General features: G+C 40.2%; 1 protein-coding gene across 1 annotated transcript in view; it reads left to right on the top strand.

The window, feature by feature from the left end:
* The first annotated feature begins 971 nt into the window (after positions 1-971).
* The window catches only part of LOC128691897 (probable 4-coumarate--CoA ligase 3), a 105,378-nt gene continuing 85,972 nt past the window's right edge, over positions 972-20,377 (top strand). Inside the window, exon 1 of the mRNA XM_070085600.1 lies at positions 972-1,274. Within this exon, the coding sequence (XP_069941701.1) occupies positions 1,105-1,274 (170 nt within the window). The 5' untranslated portion in view covers positions 972-1,104. The remainder of the gene's footprint in view (positions 1,275-20,377) is intronic.

The raw sequence follows: 20,377 nt of genomic DNA on the forward strand, positions 1-20,377 counted from the left end.
CAGGTATGTATATGTATATATATATATATATTATTAACACATCGGCCGTTTCCCACCAAGGCAGGGTGGCACGAGAAAGAAAAACTTTCATCATCATTCACTCCATCACTGTCTTGCCAGAGGCATGCTCACACTACAGTTATAAAAATGCAACATTAACACCCCTCCTTCAATTTTGTCCCAGGATGCGACCCATATCGGTCGACTAACACCCAGGTACCCATTTTACTGATGAGTGAACATATTGAAATCCCTTGCAGACAAAACCAATTTTTTTATCCCCTCCCTCCAGCCTTTCCTGGAAACGACACCTACCCACCAGCCCTCCACTGCAGATTTATTCATCCTCCAAGTCATAGTATTTTGCTCTGTTCTTTTTAAATGTTCTTGAGCAAATATAAACAAAATCATTTTGATTGTGAGTCAAAAAGATGAGAGTCAGAGGCTGTCATTGGCTGCTGGTCGTCTTGGTGGTTTTTATAAAGACTATGTGACTGATTCACCTTTGTGGCTCTCACTAAGCTAGACTGGTGATGTACATGAAGCTTTCATGACTCACGTACAATCGATTGTATATAAACTTAACAAGCCAAACCAACTATTGATAAGAGAGTATTCAAACATTTCTCTTATTTTTTGTACTTTAATTCAGCTAAAAGCAATAGCACATAAGTATTAAACTATATCGTCATCTTCGTGAAACATTACTCTTTGTTTTAACACATAACTTATAATGCGGATTTTCTTGCGATCTAAAACCCGTCAATATTTTATATGACTAAATTATTGATCTGTAAACCAAAATTTCTGCTTAGTCACACTAGATTATATATTAATTACGTTATCTTTCTGATCATGTTAAGTCACTATCTTATCTTTGAGTGAAGGGAAAAAGTCTACGAGTGGGGGACTACAGTGATGGTATCTTTCAGGGTCAAGGGGCGCTCGTGGGTACTAAAGGTGCTTACCCTGCAGGGATTCCTCTGTCAGTGACAAGAAACTACTGAAGCAAGTACAACGTTCCTCAGGACGCACTGGGCTTCGCCAACCCTCTTTCAAAACATCACTATAATTATATATAATTCCTAGATAATTGTATATAAAATGAGAACTTTGACTTTCTCACTTCTTTTTCCTGTTCGTGCCCGCAGCATGGGATTTGCCCACACCTGCAACACTGGGGCTGCCCACGCTCGCACCGTCGGGGCTGCCCACGCTCGCACCATCACCACTAAACACAAATCAAAGAGTAAAGCGTCCGAACTGCCTTCCAGGTTAGTCTGTATCAGTGTGTTTGACGGATGACATCATGAACTGTGATGTGGCCTGCTTGGTAGAGAACCTCGCCTAATAGAACACTAATTCTGTTTGTGGGGGTCGAGTCTTTGCTTCTGGCCAGACCTCTCAGCTCCTCACGAAAGATCACATTATTGGGTGTGTTTGATCGCTCATATCAACAGACTTATTCTCATTCATTGTTATCCATCTTCACCTAAACTGACCTAATCTTACCACACTCTCGATATGAGGTCCTTATACCTGGCTCCTGAACATAACTTGCCTTTTGCCAGATTTAATTGAACCCTCGCCTGTTAATGCACGTTAATACGAAAGTGCAGAAATAGTGGAGCCAGGGCTCATAAGGCTAAGACTGAGCCCTGGTTCCACTATTTCTACACTTTCGTATTAACGTGCATTAACAGGTGAGGGTTCAATTTTGGTGTTACGTATTGCGCTACGGACTTGTTACATGTCATATATAGGGCCGTGAATGATACTTTGTTGAGATTCATGAAGGCCACTCTAAGATTTGCAGAGTATTTTATAACATGTCGCTGGCGACATGCTTGAGTAAGGTCTACAACCTTTGCACCCCAAGTCCAGGTTCAGTTTCTGGTCTTCTTGCCCCTTTCCCAATTTTTATAACCTTGACTTGCTGGGGTTGTATTCAAGCAACCAACTATTTGACCAATCTTTCAGTGTGTAAAAATTAATTTGCAGCCTTTCTTTGTCCTTCTGGCCACCTCAGCTAATGTATCCACCATTGTTCCGTTCTTTACAACATATTCTTGTCTGGTCTCTTGGTGTTTAGTGGAGGATTGTACATTACTGCTATCACCACCTGCCTATCCCAGGTGTTTGTACACGCGCGTGCGCGAGCATGTGGAAAAACTGAGTGCGTGCGTGCATCCATGTGTGTACTCACCTAATTGTACTCACCTAATTGTGGTTGCAGGGGTCGAGACTCAGCTCCTGGCCCCGCCTCTTCACTGATCGCTACTGGATCCTCTCTCTCTCTGCTTCCTGAGCTTTGTCATACCTCTTCTTAAAACTATGTATGGTTCCTGCCTCCACTACTTCACTTGCTAGGCTATTCCACTTGCTGACAACTCTATGACTGAAGAAATACTTCCTAACGTCCCTGTGACTCGTCTGAGTCTTCAGCTTCCAGTTGTGACCCCTTGTCCCTGTGTCCCCTCTCTGGAACATCCTATCTCTGTCCACCTTGTCTATTCCCCGCAGTATCTTGTATGTCGTTATCATGTCTCCCCTGACCCTTCTGTCCTCCAGTGTCGTCAGTCCGATTTCCCTTAACCTTTCCTCGTACGACATTCCCTTGAGCTCTGGGACTAGCCTTGTTGCAAACCTTTGTACTTTCTCTAACTTCTTGACGTGCTTGACCAGGTGTGGGTTCCAGACTGGTGCTGCATACTCCAGTATGGGCCTAACATACACAGTGTACAGTGTCTTGAACGATTCCTTATTGAGGTATCGGAACGCTATTCTCAGGTTTGCCAGGCGCCCGTATGCTGCAGCGGTTATTTGGTTGATGTGTGCCTCCGGTGATGTACTCGGTGTTATGGTCACCCCAAGGTCTTTCTCCCTGAGTGAGGTCTGTAGTCTTTGTCCACCTAGCCTATATTCTGTCTGCGGTCTTCTTTGCCCCTCCCCAATCTTCATGACTTTGCATTTGGCTGGATTGAATTCGAGGAGCCAGTTACTGGACCACATGTCCAGCCTCTCCAGGTCTCTTTGCAGTCCTGCCTCATCCTCGTCCGATTTAATTCTTCTCATCAACTTCACGTCATCTGCGAACAGGGACACTTCAGAGTCTATTCCTTCCATCATGTCGTTCACATATATCAAAAATAGCACTGGTCCTAGAACTGACCCCTGTGGGACCCCGCTCGTAACAGGCGCCCACTGTGATACCTCTTCACGTACCATGACTCGTTGCTGCCTCCCTGTCAGGTATTCCCTTATCCATTGCAGTGCCCTTCCTTTTATGTGTGCCTGATCCTCCAGCTTCTGCACTAATCTCTTGTGGGGAACTGTGTCAAAGGCCTTCCTGCAGTCTAGGAAAACGCAATCTACCCAACCCTCTCTCTCGTGTCTTACTTCTGTTACCTTGTGTGTGTGTGTATGTGTGTGTATGTGTGTGTATGTGTGTGTGTGCGTGTGTTTATGTGTGTGTGTGTGTGTGTGTGTGTACTCACCTAATTGTGGTTGCAGGGGTCGAGACTCAGCTTTTGGCCTTGCCTATTCACTGAACGCTGCTAGGTCCTCGCTCTCCATGTTCCATGATCTTCATCATACCTCGTCTTAAAGCTATGTATGGTTCCTGCCTCCACTACCTCACTTGCTAGGCTATTCCACTTCCTGACGAATCTATGACTGAATTATTATTATTATTATAATCAAGGGGGAAGCGCTAAACCCGGAGGATTATACAGCGCCTGGGGGGGGATGTGGAAGGCATTCAGGCTTAATTCGGGGAACTGGAGCACAGATCCAATTCCCTAAATCAAGAGCCCCTCACCAACATCTATGACTGAAGAAATACTTCCTAACATCCCTTTGACTCATCTGAGTTTTCAACTTCCAAGTATGACCTCTTGTTTCTGCGTCCCCTCTCTGGAACATCCTGTCTCTGTCCACCTTGTCTATTCCACGCAGTATTTTGTATGTCGTTATCATAACACCGCTGGCCCTCCTGTCCTCCAGTGTCGTCAGACCGATTTCCCTTAACCTTTCTTTGTAGAACATTCCCCTTAGCTCTGGAAATAACCTTGTCGCAAACCTTTACACTTTCTCTAATTTCTTGACGTGCTTAACCAGGTGTGTGTGTGTGTGGGTGTGTGTGGGTGTCTGTGTGTGTGTGTGTGTGTGGGTGTGTGAGTGTGTGAGTGTGTGTGTGTGTGTGTACTCACCTAATTGTGGTTGCAGGGGTCAAGAGTCAGCTCCTGGCCCCGCCTCTTCACTGATAGCTAATGGGTCCTCCGTCTCCATGCTCCATGAGCTTTATCATACCTCGTCTTAAAACTATGTATGGTTCCTGCCTCCACTACATCGCTTGCCAGCCTATTCCACTTCCTAACAACTCTGTGGCGGAAGAAATACTTCCTAATATCCCTTTCATTCATCTGAGTCTTCAGCTCCCAATTGTGACCTCTTGTTTCTTTGTCCCATCTCTGGAACATCCTGTCTCTGTCCACTTTATCTATTCCACGCAGTATTTTGTATGTCGTTATCATGTCACCCCTGACCCTACTGTCCTCCAGTGTCGTCAGACCGATTTCCCTTAACCTTTCTTCGTAGGACATTACCCCGAGCTCCGGAACTAGCCTTGTTGCAAGCCCTTTCTTTAATTTCTAAACGTGCTTGACCAGGTATGGGTTCCAAACTGGCGCTGCGTACTCCAGTATGAGCCTGACGTACACAGTGTATAGAGTCTTGAACGATTCCTTACTGAGGTATCGGAACGCTATTCTCAGGTTTGCCAGGCGCCCATATGCCGCAGAAGTTATCTGGTTAATGTGTCCTTCTGGCGACGTACTCGGTATTATACTCACCCCTAGATCTTTCTCCTTGAGTGAGGTTTGCAGTCTTTGGCCTCCTAGCCTATACTCTGTCTGCGGTCCTCTTTGCCCTTCTCCGATCTTCATGACTTTGCACTTGGCGGGGTTAAATTCTAGGGGTCAGTTGTTGGACCACGCATCCAGCGTGTCCTGGTCTCTTTGTAGACCTGTTTGATCCGCATCTGATTTAATTCTCCCCATTAACTTCGCATCATCAGCAAACAGGGACACTTCTGAGTCTATCCCTTCCGTCATGTCATTTACATATACCAAGAATAGCACTGGTCCCAGGACTGACCCCTTTGGGACCCCGCTCGTCACAGGCGCCCACTGTGATACCTCACCACGTTCCTTGACTTGCTATTGCCTCCCTGTTAGGTATTCTCTGATCCATTGCAGTTCCCTTCCTGTTATACGTGCCTAATCCTCTAGCTTCTGTACTAATCTCTTATGAGGAACTGTGTCGAAGGTCTTCCTGCAGTCCAGGAAAATGCAATCAACCCACCCCTCCCTCTCATGTCTTACTTCAGTTACCTTGTCATAAAACTCTAGTAGGTTTGTGACACAGGATTTGCATTCCATGAATCCGTGCTGGCTGTCGTTCATAATCTTGTGCCACTCCAGGTACTCCACGACTCTCCTCCTGATAATCTTCTTCATGACTTTAGATACTATGTGTTTGTGTGTGTCTGTGTGTGTGTGTGTGTGTACTCACCTAATTGTACTCACCTAATTGTAGTTGCAAAGGTCGAGACTCAGCTCCTGGCCCCGCCTCTTCACTGGTCGCTACTAGGTCACTCTCCCTGAACCGTTAGCTTTATCATACCTCTGCTTAAAGCTATGTATGGATCCTGCCTCCACTACCTCGCTTCCCAAACTATTCCACTTCCTGGCTACTCTGTGGCTGAAGAAATACTTCCTAACATCCCCTTGTTGCTGTGTCCCATCTCTGGAACATCCTGTCTTTGTCCACGTGTGTGTGTGTGTGTGTGTGTGTGTGTGTGTGTGTGTGTGTGTGTGTGTGTGAGTGTGTATGTGTGTGTGAGTGTGTGTGTGTGTGTGTGCATACATGAGTGTGCACTCACCTCTTCACTGATCGCTACTAGGTCCTCTCTCTCTGCTTCCTAAGCATTGTCATACCTCGTCTTAAAGCTATGTACGGTTCCTGCCTCCACTACATCACTTTCTAGGCTATTCCACTTCCTGACGACTCTATGACTGAAGAAAAACTTCCTAACGTCCCTGTGACTCGTCTGAGTCTTTAGCTTCCAATTGTGACCCCTTGTTTCTGTGTCCCCTCTCTGGAACATCCTGTCTCTGTCCACCTTATCTATTCCAAGCAGTATTTTGTATGTCGTTATCATGTCTTCCCTGACCCTCCTGTCTCCAGTGTCGTCAGTCCGATTTCACTCAACTTTTCTTCGTAGGACATTACCCTGAGCTGCGGAACTAACCATGTTGCAGACCTTTGTTTATTATTTTTATTTTATTAACACACTGGCCGATTCCCACCAAGGCAGGGTGGCCCGAAAAAGAAAAACTTTCACCATCATTTACTCCATCACTGTCTTGCCAGAAGGGTGCTTTACACTACAGTTTTTAAACTGCCACATTAACACCCCTCCTTCAGAGTGCAGGCACTGTACTTCCCATCTCCAGGACTCAAGTCCGACCTGCCGGTTTCCCTGAATCCCTTCATAAATGTTACTTTGCTCACACTCAAACACACGTCAAGTATTAAAAACCATTTGTCTCCATTCACTCCTATCAAACACGCTCATGCGTGAGGTTTGTAGTCTCTGGGCCCCTAGACTGTACTCCATATGCAGTCTTCTTTGTCCTTCCCCAATCTTCACGACTTTGCACTTGGTAGGGTTGAACTCCAGGAGCCAATTGCTGGCCCAGACCTGCAACCTGTCCAGATCCCTTTGTAGTTCTGCCTGGTCCTCGTCCAATTGAATTCTTCTCATCAGCTTCACATCATCTGCAAACAGGGACACTTTGGAGTCTATTGCTTTCGTCATGTCGATCACAAATACCAGAAACAGCACTGGTCCTGTGACTGACCCTTGTGGAATCCCACTCATCACAGGCTCCCACTCTGACACCTCGCCTCATACCATGACTTGCTGCTAATTTCCAGACAATTATTTCCTAATCCATTGTAGTGTCTTCCCTGTTATCCCTGCCTAGTCCTGCAGCTTCTGTACTAATCTCTTGTGTGGAACTGTGTCAAACGCCTTCTTACAGTCCAAGAAAATGCAATCTACCCACCCCTCTCTCTCTTGTCTTACTGCTGTCACCATGTCATAGAACTCCAGTAGGTTTGTGACACAGGATTTCCCGTCCCTGAGACCTTGTTAGCTATTGTTGATAAGCTCATTTCTTTCTAGGTGTTCCACCACTCTTCTCCTGATAATCTTCTCCATGACTTTGCATATTATACATGTCAGTGACACTGGTCTATAGTTCAGTGCTTCTTGTCTGTCTCCTTTTTTATAAATTGAGACTACATTTGCTGTCTTCCATACCTCAGGCAATCTCCCTGTTTCGACAGATGTGTTGAATATTTTTGTTAGGGGTACACATAGTGCCTCTGCACCCTCTCTCAGGACCCATGGAGAGATGTTATCCAGTCCCATCGCCTTTGAGGTGTCTAGCTCACTCAGCAGCCTCTATACTTCTTCCTCGGTTGTATGTATTGTGTCCAAGGCTTGGTGGTGTACCCCCACCTCTCCGTTTTTCTGGAGGCCCTTCTGTCTCCTCTGTGAACACTTCCTTGAATCTCATGTTGAGTTCCTCACATACTTTTCGGTCATTTCTTGTGATATCTCCTCCTTCCTTCCTTAGCCTGATTACCTGGTCCCTGACCGTTGTTTTCCTCCTGATGTGGCTGTACAACAGCTTCGAGTCAGATATGGCTTTTGCTGCTGTCATTCTCATAATGCCGTTGGGCCTCCCTTCTTACCTGTGCATATTCATTTATATATATATATATATATATATATATATATATATATATATATATATATATATATATATATATATATATATATATATATATATATATATATATATATATATATATATGTTGTTATATATATATATATATATATATATATATATATATATATATATATATATATATATATATATATATATATATATGTCGTGCCGAATATGTAAAACTGGTCAATTAGCAAGAACTCATTCAAAATTAAGTCCTTTCTAAAAATTTCTCTTATACGTTTAAAGATATATTTTTTTCATTAATGTTAATGTAAAAAAATTTGATTTTGCTCCAAAAGAATCTTAGAAAACTTACCTAACCTTATTATAACAAGAACAATTTATTTTAGCCTAACCCAACTAAATATATTTTAGATTTGTTTACAATAATTTAATACTAAAGAAACACATTGAAATATATTTTTTTCGTTAGGTTCAGAATGATTTTGTCGAAATTATTGCATACACAAATTTTAGCTTGTCCTATATGGTAAAATGAGCGTTGCTATTTAAGCCAAGATCGCAAGTACTGCCTATTCGGCACGACATATATATATATATATATATATATATATATATATATATATATATATATATATATATATATATATATATATATATATATATATATATATATATATATATATATATATATATATATATTCTAAACTTAGGAAAAATCCCCTAGAAACCGTTAACAGCAATTTCAATAAAACAATAAAACTTCTACTGAAAGGCAAAGATGAATTAGTCAAACAATTTACTTCCACTAATCCATCTTTGCCTTACATGTATGGACTAATAAAAACACACAAACCAGGGAATCCAGTCAGACCAATTATTAGCTCCATAGGGTCAGTTTCATATAAATTATCCAAATGGCTTGTTGATATTTTGAGCCCTATTGTTGGCAAAATTTCTAACTTTAATGTTAAAAACAACATAGACTTGGTTGATAAATTAAGCTCCTTGACTGACTTAAATGATTTTAACATGGTTAGTTTTGATGTTACTTCCTTGTTTACGAAAGTTCCTGTTGATGATTTATTAAGTTTCTTATCTGAAGAACTCGTTAACTATGATTTACCATTGCCAGTTCCTACTATCATTAAACTTATTAAACTTTGCAATGTTGATGCAAAATTTGTATTTAATGATAAGTTTTACACTCGGAAGTTTGGTATGGCAATGGGAAATCCTCTTTCACCTGTTCTTAGTAACCTATACATGGAATTTTTTGAAACAAGGTTGCTTAACACAATCCTCCCTAATAGAGCTAAATGGTTCAGATATGTTGATGATATTTTGTGTCTTATGCCCAAAAATGTAGATATACACCATTTCCTTGGAAAATTAAATAGCTTAGCCCATTCTATAAACTTTACTGTTGAGTTTGAAGAAAATAACTCATTGCCTTTTCTAGATGTTTTAATTATTAAGGGTAATAATGAATTCAAATTTAAAATTTACAGAAAACCTACAAATAACTGTTCCTATGTCCACTATTATTCCTCGCATCAAGATAGAGTCAAACTCTCTGTTTTCTCATCAATGTTTTTGAGAGCTTTACGAATTTGTAGTCCTGAGTTCATAGATGAGGAAATATCCAAAATTTATGAAATAGGTAATGATTTAAAATACCCAAGAAATGTAATTGATAAATCTTTTAAAGTTGCTAGAAACACTTTTTATAATCCAAAAAGGGACAACCAGCCTTATTCAACTAAAAATATGTTGGTTCTCTCTTACCATGAAAACTTGGTTGATATGCCTTCTCTTCTTAAGACTTTTAATATTAAAGTTGTATTCAAAAATCTTGATACAGTGAAAAAACTTTTGATAAAGAATTCCCCCCAAAATGCTGATGGATGTGTCTATAAGATTCCTTGTAAAATTTGCGATAAAGTTTATTACGGTCAAACTGGTAAAAATCTCGAACTAAGATTAAAACAACATAAATATAGCATTAGAACTGGACAAGATTCCAATGCTCTATTTATTCATGTAAGAGATTTTAACCATCCAATTGATTTTCAAAAAGTTGAGAAAGTAGTATCAAGCAAGTCCATAGTCGACAGGAATATAATTGAATCTTGTTTCATAAAAAGCAGTTTTGACAATAATATGAATATTTCCTTTGGTTTATATAAATTAGATCCATTTATAATTAATAGAATTTGGGAAGAATTTAATAATACACCTGACAAATAATAATTTTTAAATTTTCTTGGGTAGAATAGCTTGGGGGTGAGTTGTGCAAGGGACCTATCCAAGTTGGGTCGCCGAGCATCACGTGTTTAACCGTTGTGGTATCTGATAGTGAGGTGCTGGGCGTACCCCTTATATAGCTTCCTTGGATGCTTTACTTTCATAGTTCCTTGATAATGTGAGTAGTCATGAAAGCGCTTGGAATTTCTCTATTCTTTCAGAGTGGTTGTTTTGCATATTTTGAAATCACCTGTTTACTGTGATCTTATTATATATATATATATATATATATATATATATATATATATATATATATATATATATATATATATATATATATATATATATATATATATATATATTATATATATATATATATATATATATATATATATATATATATATATATATATATATATATATATATATATATATATATATATATATATATACAATCACAGACAGGCGATCTTAACAACGCAAGACAAGCCAAGGGGGGGGGTGGAAATCTTTACCTGGAGTATACGTGGATAGAGTCCTGGGTAACCCCCCTGATGTATGCTGGGAGGGAGCTGAAAGTCTTGGGCCCCTGACACTTATTGTGTTATTTCTTATCGTGCTAGTGGTACCGCTGCTTTTCATTGAGGAGATGTTGCACCGTCTCCCAAGTCTTTTGCTTTCGTAGGGAGTGATTTACTTGTGCAAGTTTGGTACTAGTCCCTCTAGGATTTTCCAAGTGTATATTATCATGTATCTCTCCCTTCTGAGTTCTAGGGAGTACAATTTTAGGAACTTTAAGCGTTCCCAGTAGTTGAGGTGGTTTATCGCACTTACGTGTGCCATGAAGGTTCTCTGTACATTTTCTAGGTCAGCAATTTCACCTGCCTTGAAAGATGCTGTTAGTGTACAGCAATATTCCAGTCAAGATAGAACAAGCGACCTGAAGAGTGTCATCATGGGCTTGGCATCCCTAGTTTTGAAGGTTCTCATTATCCATCCTGTCATTTTTCTAGCAGATGCGATTGATACAATGTTATGGTCCTTGAAGGTGAGATCCTCTGACATGATCACTCCCAGGTTTAATAATAAATTACCCCTAGGGGGTGTTATGTCAGCATATTTCATTCACTGATGGCTGACGTACTTACTTGTACTTACCTGGGTATATGTATCTGACCAGTAGTTACGCCCGGATATCCGATGAGTTGATTGAAGAATAGTGTTCTTTGAAGAATGTCTCACTACACTCTGTTGGATCGCAACACTCGTTGTTACACTGTTCATCAATAATTGTTCACACCATATCACTAAAGAAGCTGATCACACTTCTCTGTAAGTGTTTATTGTGTTTTGTGAGACACTTTGTTCACACTAACGCATGGATCAGTGTTCTTTGTTGGTTATCCTGGCGTCAGTGTGACTCTCAGTAGAGTCAAAAGTAATCTGACCTCACAGCGTCCTATGCCCCTCAAACATAAAGGAAAAGCTGACCTAGTACCTTTTGCTTCCTTGCCAAACTTCCTCCATGAAGCAAAGCAGAATGCTTGATTCTTGCTGTCTTAAGCATAGACAACAATGTACACTATCTTTACCATGGTAATAAAGTGGGAGCAGGATTTTCCTTAATTGTCCTGCTAAGGTAAGAGATGGACTGTCTCTTATTAAACTACACTTTGCAACACTGGACTCTTGCAAGGAGCAGCGGTCGCTTGACCACGTCACATACTCGTACTGCATCTGGGATCAATTACTTGCTGTAGCAGTAAACAAGATGTTTGCCCCTTCTGAGAGGGCTGGGCCCCTCAGGGCTGAAAGGGGCTGAAAGGGGCTGAAGGGGGCTGATACCCCCCTCCTGGAGAAAATTTCTCCACACTGGGGGGCGGCGGAGGTTCGCTGCAGGTGAACTATTCATCACTTAACATTAATTTGATTTTCTCACTCGCCACCACTGCTGCTTGTCTTTTCTGAACAGCTTTAGTCTGTGTGGTTTCTGGAGAATCACTAATTTTGTTTTCAACACTGTGTAATTCTAACGGCACTAGTTTATTTATTGTCCGCTTATTCACTACACCTTTGCTCAAAACATCAACTGTCCTGATGATTCCATTTGCATCAGGATATATGGTCACAATTTTTCCAAGTGGCCATTGGGACCTCGGACCATCATTGTCAATAATCACTATGTCACCAGGTCTTAAGGACTTATGATTTTCAGGAACACCAGCTCCATAGAAGTGTTCTCTCAATGAGGTGAGATAGTCTTCTCGCCAAATTTTCTCCCAACGTTCAATCACTTTATTAAGGTGTTTGAATTTACGTCTGAGTTGCTCAGGTTCGAAATAAGTAGGATCCTCTATGATTTCTTTATCATTCATGGGAGGAACAGGTTCGAGCCTTCTGCCATGGAGTAAATGAGATGGACTTAACACTTCTAAATTGTCCAGATCATCGGTAACATAAGTTAGAGGTCTGTTGTTGACTCTATTTTCTATTTCAGTCACAACTGTACGGAATTCTTCTAAGTCGATTCTCTGACGATGAAGAGTCTTCCTTAAACAACGTTTTACAATGCCGATCATTCTTTCATAAAATCCGCCGTGCCATGGAGATTTAGGAGGAATGTATCTCCAACGACAACTGCGTTGATTCAGCATCTGTTGTACTTCTGGTTGATCAAAGATCTTGCTTATATAAGCAGCACCAGCAACAAAGTTCGTTGCATTATCTGAAATCATCAGTCTGGGACATGCCCTTCTGGCTGCAAACCTTCTGAATAATTTGATAAAGGTTTCAGCAGACATGTCAGTGGCTACTTCTAGATGTACTGCTCTAGTTGTAGCACAAGTGAACAAACAGATGTACACCTTGATGGGAACTTTGTCAACTGTTTTGGTTAAAATTATTGGTCCAGTGTAATCTACACCTGTCACCTCAAATGGAGTGATATGACAAACTCTTTCAGAGGGATATGGAGGTGGACCTGGATACTGACATACTCGCATATCGTAGTGACGACAAGTAATACAGTCCTTTATTTGTTTTTCACACTTTGTCGACCTTGAGGTATCCAGTAGGATTGTCGTATATGACAAAGTGTGTCAGCTACCCCACCATGTAACACGTTACTGTGGGCGTTTTGCACAATCAGTTTTGTTAGCCAATGATTCTTGGGGATCAATATTGGATGTATGGCTTCTTTAGGTAGTGAAGAATTATGAATTCTTCCTCGACATCTTATAATCTTTTCTGAGTCGAGATAAAGTCCTAAAGAATTAATCATAACAGGTTTCTTTGGGGATTTATCTTGTGTTTCCAGAAATTTATATTCTGTAGAGAAAACATCTTTCTGTATTAGTTTCACCCAGTATTTAATGGGTTCAAGATATTCATAATCAGGTTTTATTCCTTTAATGAATTTAAAGACAAGAGCTGTAACTCTTAAGAGTTTACCCAAAGATGAGTATTTAGATCCATCAATGACTATTTCTGTTGTGTCTGCAGTATTTACACAACTTATTTCTGCTGTGTTCAAGCAGACTGTTTCTTCTGGCATAATGTGAGCTTTTTGCTGAGGCCAGTTATTTTCATTAGAGAGCCAGTTCGGTCCGTGGAGCCATAATTTATTATCCACAAATTTCTTGAGTGGGACACCACGTGACAACATGTCAGCTGGATTCTCTTGGGTAGAGACGTGGAGAAAGAGATAATCTCTCTGCATCTCTTTTATTTCTGCTACTCTGTTCTGTACATAGACCAACTTACTCTTATTATTTCTTAACCACTGGAGAACTGCTTCATTATCACTCCAGATCACGGTTTTTTCAATAGTGAGATGATCAAGTACTTTGTTGAGATAGACAGCTAATTTTGTACCTACATAGAGTGCTGTCAGTTCCAATTGTGGTACTGTTCTGACCTTCAAGGGTGCTACCCTGGCCTTTGAAGTAATTAGTGTACTTCCTTCAGCATTACTCATGTAAGCTACAGCGCCATAACCTCTGGTTGACGCATCACAGAACACATGTAATGTGTACTTGTTTCCCTCTTGACCTATTTGTCTGGGAAATTTAATTTGATGAAGTTGTTTAAACTCCTTGGATATTTCATCCCATGCTTGACTCATTTCTAGAGGCAAGTTCTCATCCCATCCAATTTTGAGCTTCCATGCATCTTGCATAAGCATTTTACCTTTTATGGTAATTGGTGAGACGAGTCCTAGAGGATCAAAACATTGTGATACCTCTGACAGTAAACTACGTTTAGTGAGTGTACTGCATGATTTATTGTTTATCCTTTTGAGACTCAAAGTATCTTCCTGTGTGTTCCAATTAAGTCCCAGCATATTGTTGCAATCAGGAATTTCAGTTTCAGGGAAATCTTCTTTGATAAGTTCCCTTAATTGCTTTGAATTAGTATTCCACATCCTTAGAGGCATATTTGCTTCTTTCATCTCCTTGTTAGCTTCTCTGTATAAGGATTTCAAATCCTCCTCTTTATTCACAGTACCTTGAAGATTGTCCACATAGAAACTTTTCTTTAAGATTTCTTTGAAGGGACTTTCAGATTTCTTCAAATGTGTATTTAGAGTAGCTTCTAGTAAGAATGGAGAGGATGTTGCACCAAATAATACTGATTTGAAACGATAAGTTTTCACAGGACTTTGAGGATCATGTGGATTTTCAGGCCACAAGAATCGAGTATAATCTCTATCTATTTCTTGTAGTCCTACTCTTAAGAAAGCTTTGGAAATATCAGCCGTGTAGGCATATGGGTTTGTGCGAAATTTCATAAGCACGTCTCCAAGCTTCTCAGTTAGTGAGGGTCCGGTCATCAGACAGTCATTAAGACTTGCTACATCTTTATTTGCACGTGCGCTGCAATTATATACAACACGTAGTGGAGTGGTTTCAGAATCTTTTCTGACTCCATGGTGCGGGAGATAATGAGCTTCTGTCTTCAACTTATCTTCGACTACTTCCTCAATGAATTTATTGTCCAACTGTTCTTGTATGATATTATCATAGACAGTCAGTAGCTCTGGATTCTTCCTGAGCTCATGTATTTGTGCTTTCATTTGTCCGAAAGCCATGCGATAATTGCTAGGCAGATGTGGTGGATTTAATTTCCATGGTAACCTAACCCAATACTGTCCATCTTTATATTTGACAGTGTCCAAATATTGGTTATAAGTCTGAGACTCTTGTGGGCTTGGTTTATTTACATCAATACCTATCGCATCTAAATCCCACAACTTATCAACTGGTTCATTCATTTCTTCCAGTAATGATAATTTTTGCTGTGGTACATGATCAGCGGTTATTCTCGTAACTAGTACATTTTCCACTGAATCAATATCAGCTTCTTTCCCACTTTGAGAGGGAATGGGACCACATATCATGTGGCCTCCTGCTGTTTTCAGCAAGTGAACATCATGTTTACTTACTATATTTTGCACAAAACAGTGATAATAATCACTTCCAATGATTAAATCAATTGGACTAATAGTGTCCGTCTGTATGTCAGGACAGGCTAACTTGACCTTAGCTGCTTTCAGTGCTGCAACTGTTTCTTTTAATCCCTGGATCTGCACAGACTTAGGCAAATCATCTACTACCACAGCTTCTACTGTCTTTTTCCTGTTTCCTAGACCAACAGTGATTCTGGCTAGGTCATATGTCTGTTTACCAGAATTGTGGAAAAAACCAGCTATATCTAACTGTACTTTGGCATAGGGTTGTTTATTCAGTTTCTGCAACACTGTTCTTCTTATGAAGGACCTTTGTGAGCCTTGATCAAATAGTGTTAGCACATTGGTTTTGTGTAATTTATTAGATAACTCAACTCGAGCTATCGGGAGAGCAGTTGCTTTAAACTTATCTCTCACATTTAATGCTGTTGCTTGTTGACTTCCTGATTCTGTGGAAGTCTTCTGCTGTTCAGCAAAAGTATTTGGGCATAATGCTGTATGATGCATACCCTTGCATTTAAAACACTTCTTCAGTGAGCATTTTCCTCCCTTGTGTTCACCTAAACACTTGATGCACCTTTTCAGCTGATGAACACGTTGTTTACGTGCCTCCATTGATGTGTATTGACTACAATACTGTGCCCAATGTGTTCCATCACAAAGTACACATTTTGGAGTACGTTTATGTGTGACAGTCTGTTTACTGTCTGTTGTATTCACAGCTTGATAAATGCCTATATGGGATTTCCCATTCTGTGGTTTAGTGGGAGTAGGTATACTCTTTTTATACTGAGTTGAAGGTTTATTATCCACAGGATTTGTGGATTTTTCATCTTGTCTCGTTGCTTGCATGCATGAAACTATTGTTTGTAAACCATTGCTAATTTCTTCACAAGTGAAATAGCGTTTATTGAACATAATATTTAATCGTTCAATAGTTTGTGGTGACAACTTATCCTGTACAATACCACTGATAAACCAATCACATTGTCTTAGGTCATATTTAGCACCTAGAGATCTGAGACTATTGTCTAATGTGATTCTAAATGCCTGTAAGTCTGAAAAACAATGTTTGGGTGGCTTCAAGCTTGATATTAAGACTGCATGTCTAACTCTGGCCTTGTCAGCATCAAAGTAATTGTCTGCTAAGACACGTAAGGCTATTTGATAATTGCCTTTAACCACCGGAAATGACTTAATCAGTTCATAGGGTTCTCCCTTCACAAGACATTTAAGATAATTGAACTTAGCAATCTCATCTATGTCAGTTCGTGAATTTACTATGGATTGAAAACCACTAATGAATTCTTCATAATTATGACCTTGGAAAATAGGTAATGACAAGGTAGGTAAGCTTGGTAATGGGACACTTGTTGTTGTTACAGGTGTAACAGGTGTTTGACCACTAGTTACAGTAGGTCTCTGTGACAGAGTTTTGCGGCAGATAGCCTGTACTCCTGTCCACCTTAATTGTTGATTACTAAAAGTATCCAAAACATTTTTAATTTCATCCTCAGATGGATCTGATTCTAGAAATTTATTTTCATAATTTGTATAGTCTGAATTAATTATTTCCAGACGTTGTGTAAGTAATTCAAATTTGACCTCAAGATCATCAAAATCTATGTTTGTATCTTGAGTTAATCCTATACAGACTGAAATTAGATTTTCTAATTGTGTAATCTTAGTCTGTAAAGACTGAAACTGAGTTTTCAAACAAGCCATTTTAATGGTATACTGAAAATTCTAGCACCACACTTAGAGTGTTTAAAAAACACTGTACTGCTATAAACAGCTGAGTTTTTGTTATGCTTAAGTCAGCAATAATCGAGTCAGACACTACTGACCCACTAAGCTTAACCTCAGGGTCAATGACCATGAAGGGTACAGAGTACATATGGCTGGTGTTTATGGCTTGAGTTTGCTGTGTCAGCCTGACCACGATGATTAATCGTAAATAACGATGTTATACACTTCATTCACTATACACTATAAATGTCACTGTATAACTGTAAATCACACGTGAATATTACTTACACATATATGAAAGCTTACATTTTATATATAGTTTGCTTTAATATAACAGTTAAATCTATAAGAAGCAAACATAAACACAATCTTGTCTCTTAATTTCTGTCTATAAACATTATAAACACTATGTGTATATACACTCAGACAAACTAAACATCAGTTGGGTTGCTGCTATCGTCAGCGTTTCTCGAGCTTGGGAGCAGTCGATGACGGGTGCCATCCCCCGTTTTCTTGTTGGGTGAGTCACCCAGCTCTCGTTTTCTTTGGGTGAACGCTGGGTGAGCGCCCGTTTTCTTTTGGCTGCCCATTCTCTGTGATTGAGTCTGGAGGGACTCATTTATACTGATTTATATTGTAAAACACTAGTTTTACAGCTTTTTTCGAAGGACCTTGGCGCGTAGGTTATTTGTACACTCTAGTACAATATATTTTGACCACAGTGTGGCCTTTATCCGGTTCGAGCACGACCAAAATTGTCGAGTAATGGTTTACCAGCTAAGGTTAAAGATTAAATATACGGGGAACTAAGCTACACAGCTACATCGCCTACACAGCCGCCCCTGCAGTCGAGGTCTTGAGAAGTTGTCGTAGCCACTTCGCAACAGGCTGGAATGAATATTATGTAAAAATAAATTACCCCTAGGGGGTGTTACGTCAGCATATTTCATTCACTGATGGCTGACAAACTTACTTGTGTGGACTCAATGGTCCGCATATCACCGGGGTTTATGATAAGTGACTAACTCGTAACTTCGACTCAACTGCGCAGTCAATAGTAGTACATTACGAGTTAGAACACTTACCTGGGTATATGTATCTGACCCATAGTTACGCCCGGATATCCGTTGAGTTGATTGAAGAATAGTGTTCTTTGAAGAATGTCGCACTACACTCTGATGGATCGCAACACTCGTTGTTACACTGTTCATCAATAATTGTTCACACAATATCACTAAGAAGTTGATCACACTTCTATGTAAGTGTTTATCGTGTTTTGTGAGACACTTAGTTCACACTAATGCATGGATCAGTGTTCTTTGTTGGTTATCCTGGCGTCATTGTGACTCTCAGTAGAGTGAAAAGTAATCTGAAGACGCCACAACATCCTTCACCATCATTGCCCTTAGCACATAAAGGAAAAGCTGACCTAGTACTTTTTGCTTCCTTGCCACTTCCTCCATGAAGCAAAGCAGAATGCTTGATTCTTGCTGTCTTAAGCATAAACAACAATGTACACTATCTTTACCATGGTAATAAAGTGGGAGCAGGATTTTCCTTAATTGTCCTGCTAAGGTAAGAGATGGACTGTCTCTTATTAAACTACACTTTGCAACATTGGATTCTTGCAAGGTCGCTTGACCACATCGCATACTCGTACTGCATCTAGGATAAATTACTTGCTGTAGCAGTAAACAAGATGCTTGCCCCTTCTGAGAGGGCTGGGCCCCTCAGGGCTGAAAGGGGCTGAAAGGGGCTGAAGGGGGCTGATACCCCCCTCCTGGAGAAAATTTCTCCACACTACCAACTTCTGTCTCTCTCTCTCATAAAAAAATTCATTTAGGTTTTCGACTCTCAGACTGGTTAGTGGCTCGCTAAAAACCAAGTCATACTGGGACTTGAGCAGTTCACTCATTCCTTTGCTGTCATCTGTGTAGGACTCATCTCGTTTAAGCAGCGACCCAATACTGGATGTTGTTCTAGACTTTGATTTGGCATAAGAAAAGGAATACTTTGGGGTTCTTACAATTTCATTTATGGCTTTTAGTTCTTCTCGAGTTTCTTGACTCCTATAAGATTCCATTAGCTTTTGTTCGATGTTTGCTATTTCTCTGACCAGTGTCTCCCTACGTATTGCAGATATATTGACCTCTTGCAGCCGTTCTGTTATTCTTTGCCTTCACCTGTATAGGGAGCGTCTTTCTCTTTCTAGTTTACATCTTCTCCTCCTTTTCCTTAAGGGAATATGCCTTGAGCATACCTCAAGTGCCACAGAGTTAATTTGTTCTAGACATAGGGTAGGATCCGTGTTGCTTAGTCTACCTTCCCAGTTCATATCATTTAGGACTTGGTTTACTTGGTCCCACCTTAAGTTTTTGTTATTGAAGTTGAATTTGGTGAAGGTTCCCTCGTGACTGATCATATTTTGTCGGTCAGGGGCTCCCCGCATACATGTCTGGACCTCTATTATATTGTGATCTGAGTATATTGTTTGTGATATGATGACATTTCGTATCAAATCATCATTGTTAGTGAAGATGAGGTCCAGCATATTCTCCAATATTGTAAACAGTAACCAGGTGATATCACAATATTCAGAACAACCACTGTGAAAAAATAGTGAAATTCCAAGCGCTTTCGCGACTTCTCTATTTCTTCACAGTGGTTGTTCTGCATATTGTGATATCACCTGTTTACTGTGATCTTATTGTATATATATATATATATATATATATATATATACATATATATATATATATATATACATATATATATATATATATATATATATTATATATATATATATGTATATATATGTAGACAGCCTGTACTGTCAGAGCACACAGCCTAGCCGTCTGCTCTGACTAGTTCATATTTCGCGGCATTCAGTGCTGCCCTCTGTAGGCCTACCTAGGTCGGTGGGAAGCACAGACCACCCTCTCTCACTCCTCGACCGACCGACGTGTTAGTCACAGGTGCCCCCTCCACGGACTGGCTTGCGGTCACTCCCTCACACTGCCCGTTGTGTACTCACTCCTACCCAATTAAAGCCAATCTAGTCCACGGCCGTATCATTGCTACCTAC

Source organism: Cherax quadricarinatus, chromosome 1 (genome assembly GCF_038502225.1).
Source record: "Cherax quadricarinatus isolate ZL_2023a chromosome 1, ASM3850222v1, whole genome shotgun sequence".
In the NCBI taxonomy this organism is placed as follows: domain Eukaryota; kingdom Metazoa; phylum Arthropoda; class Malacostraca; order Decapoda; family Parastacidae; genus Cherax; species Cherax quadricarinatus.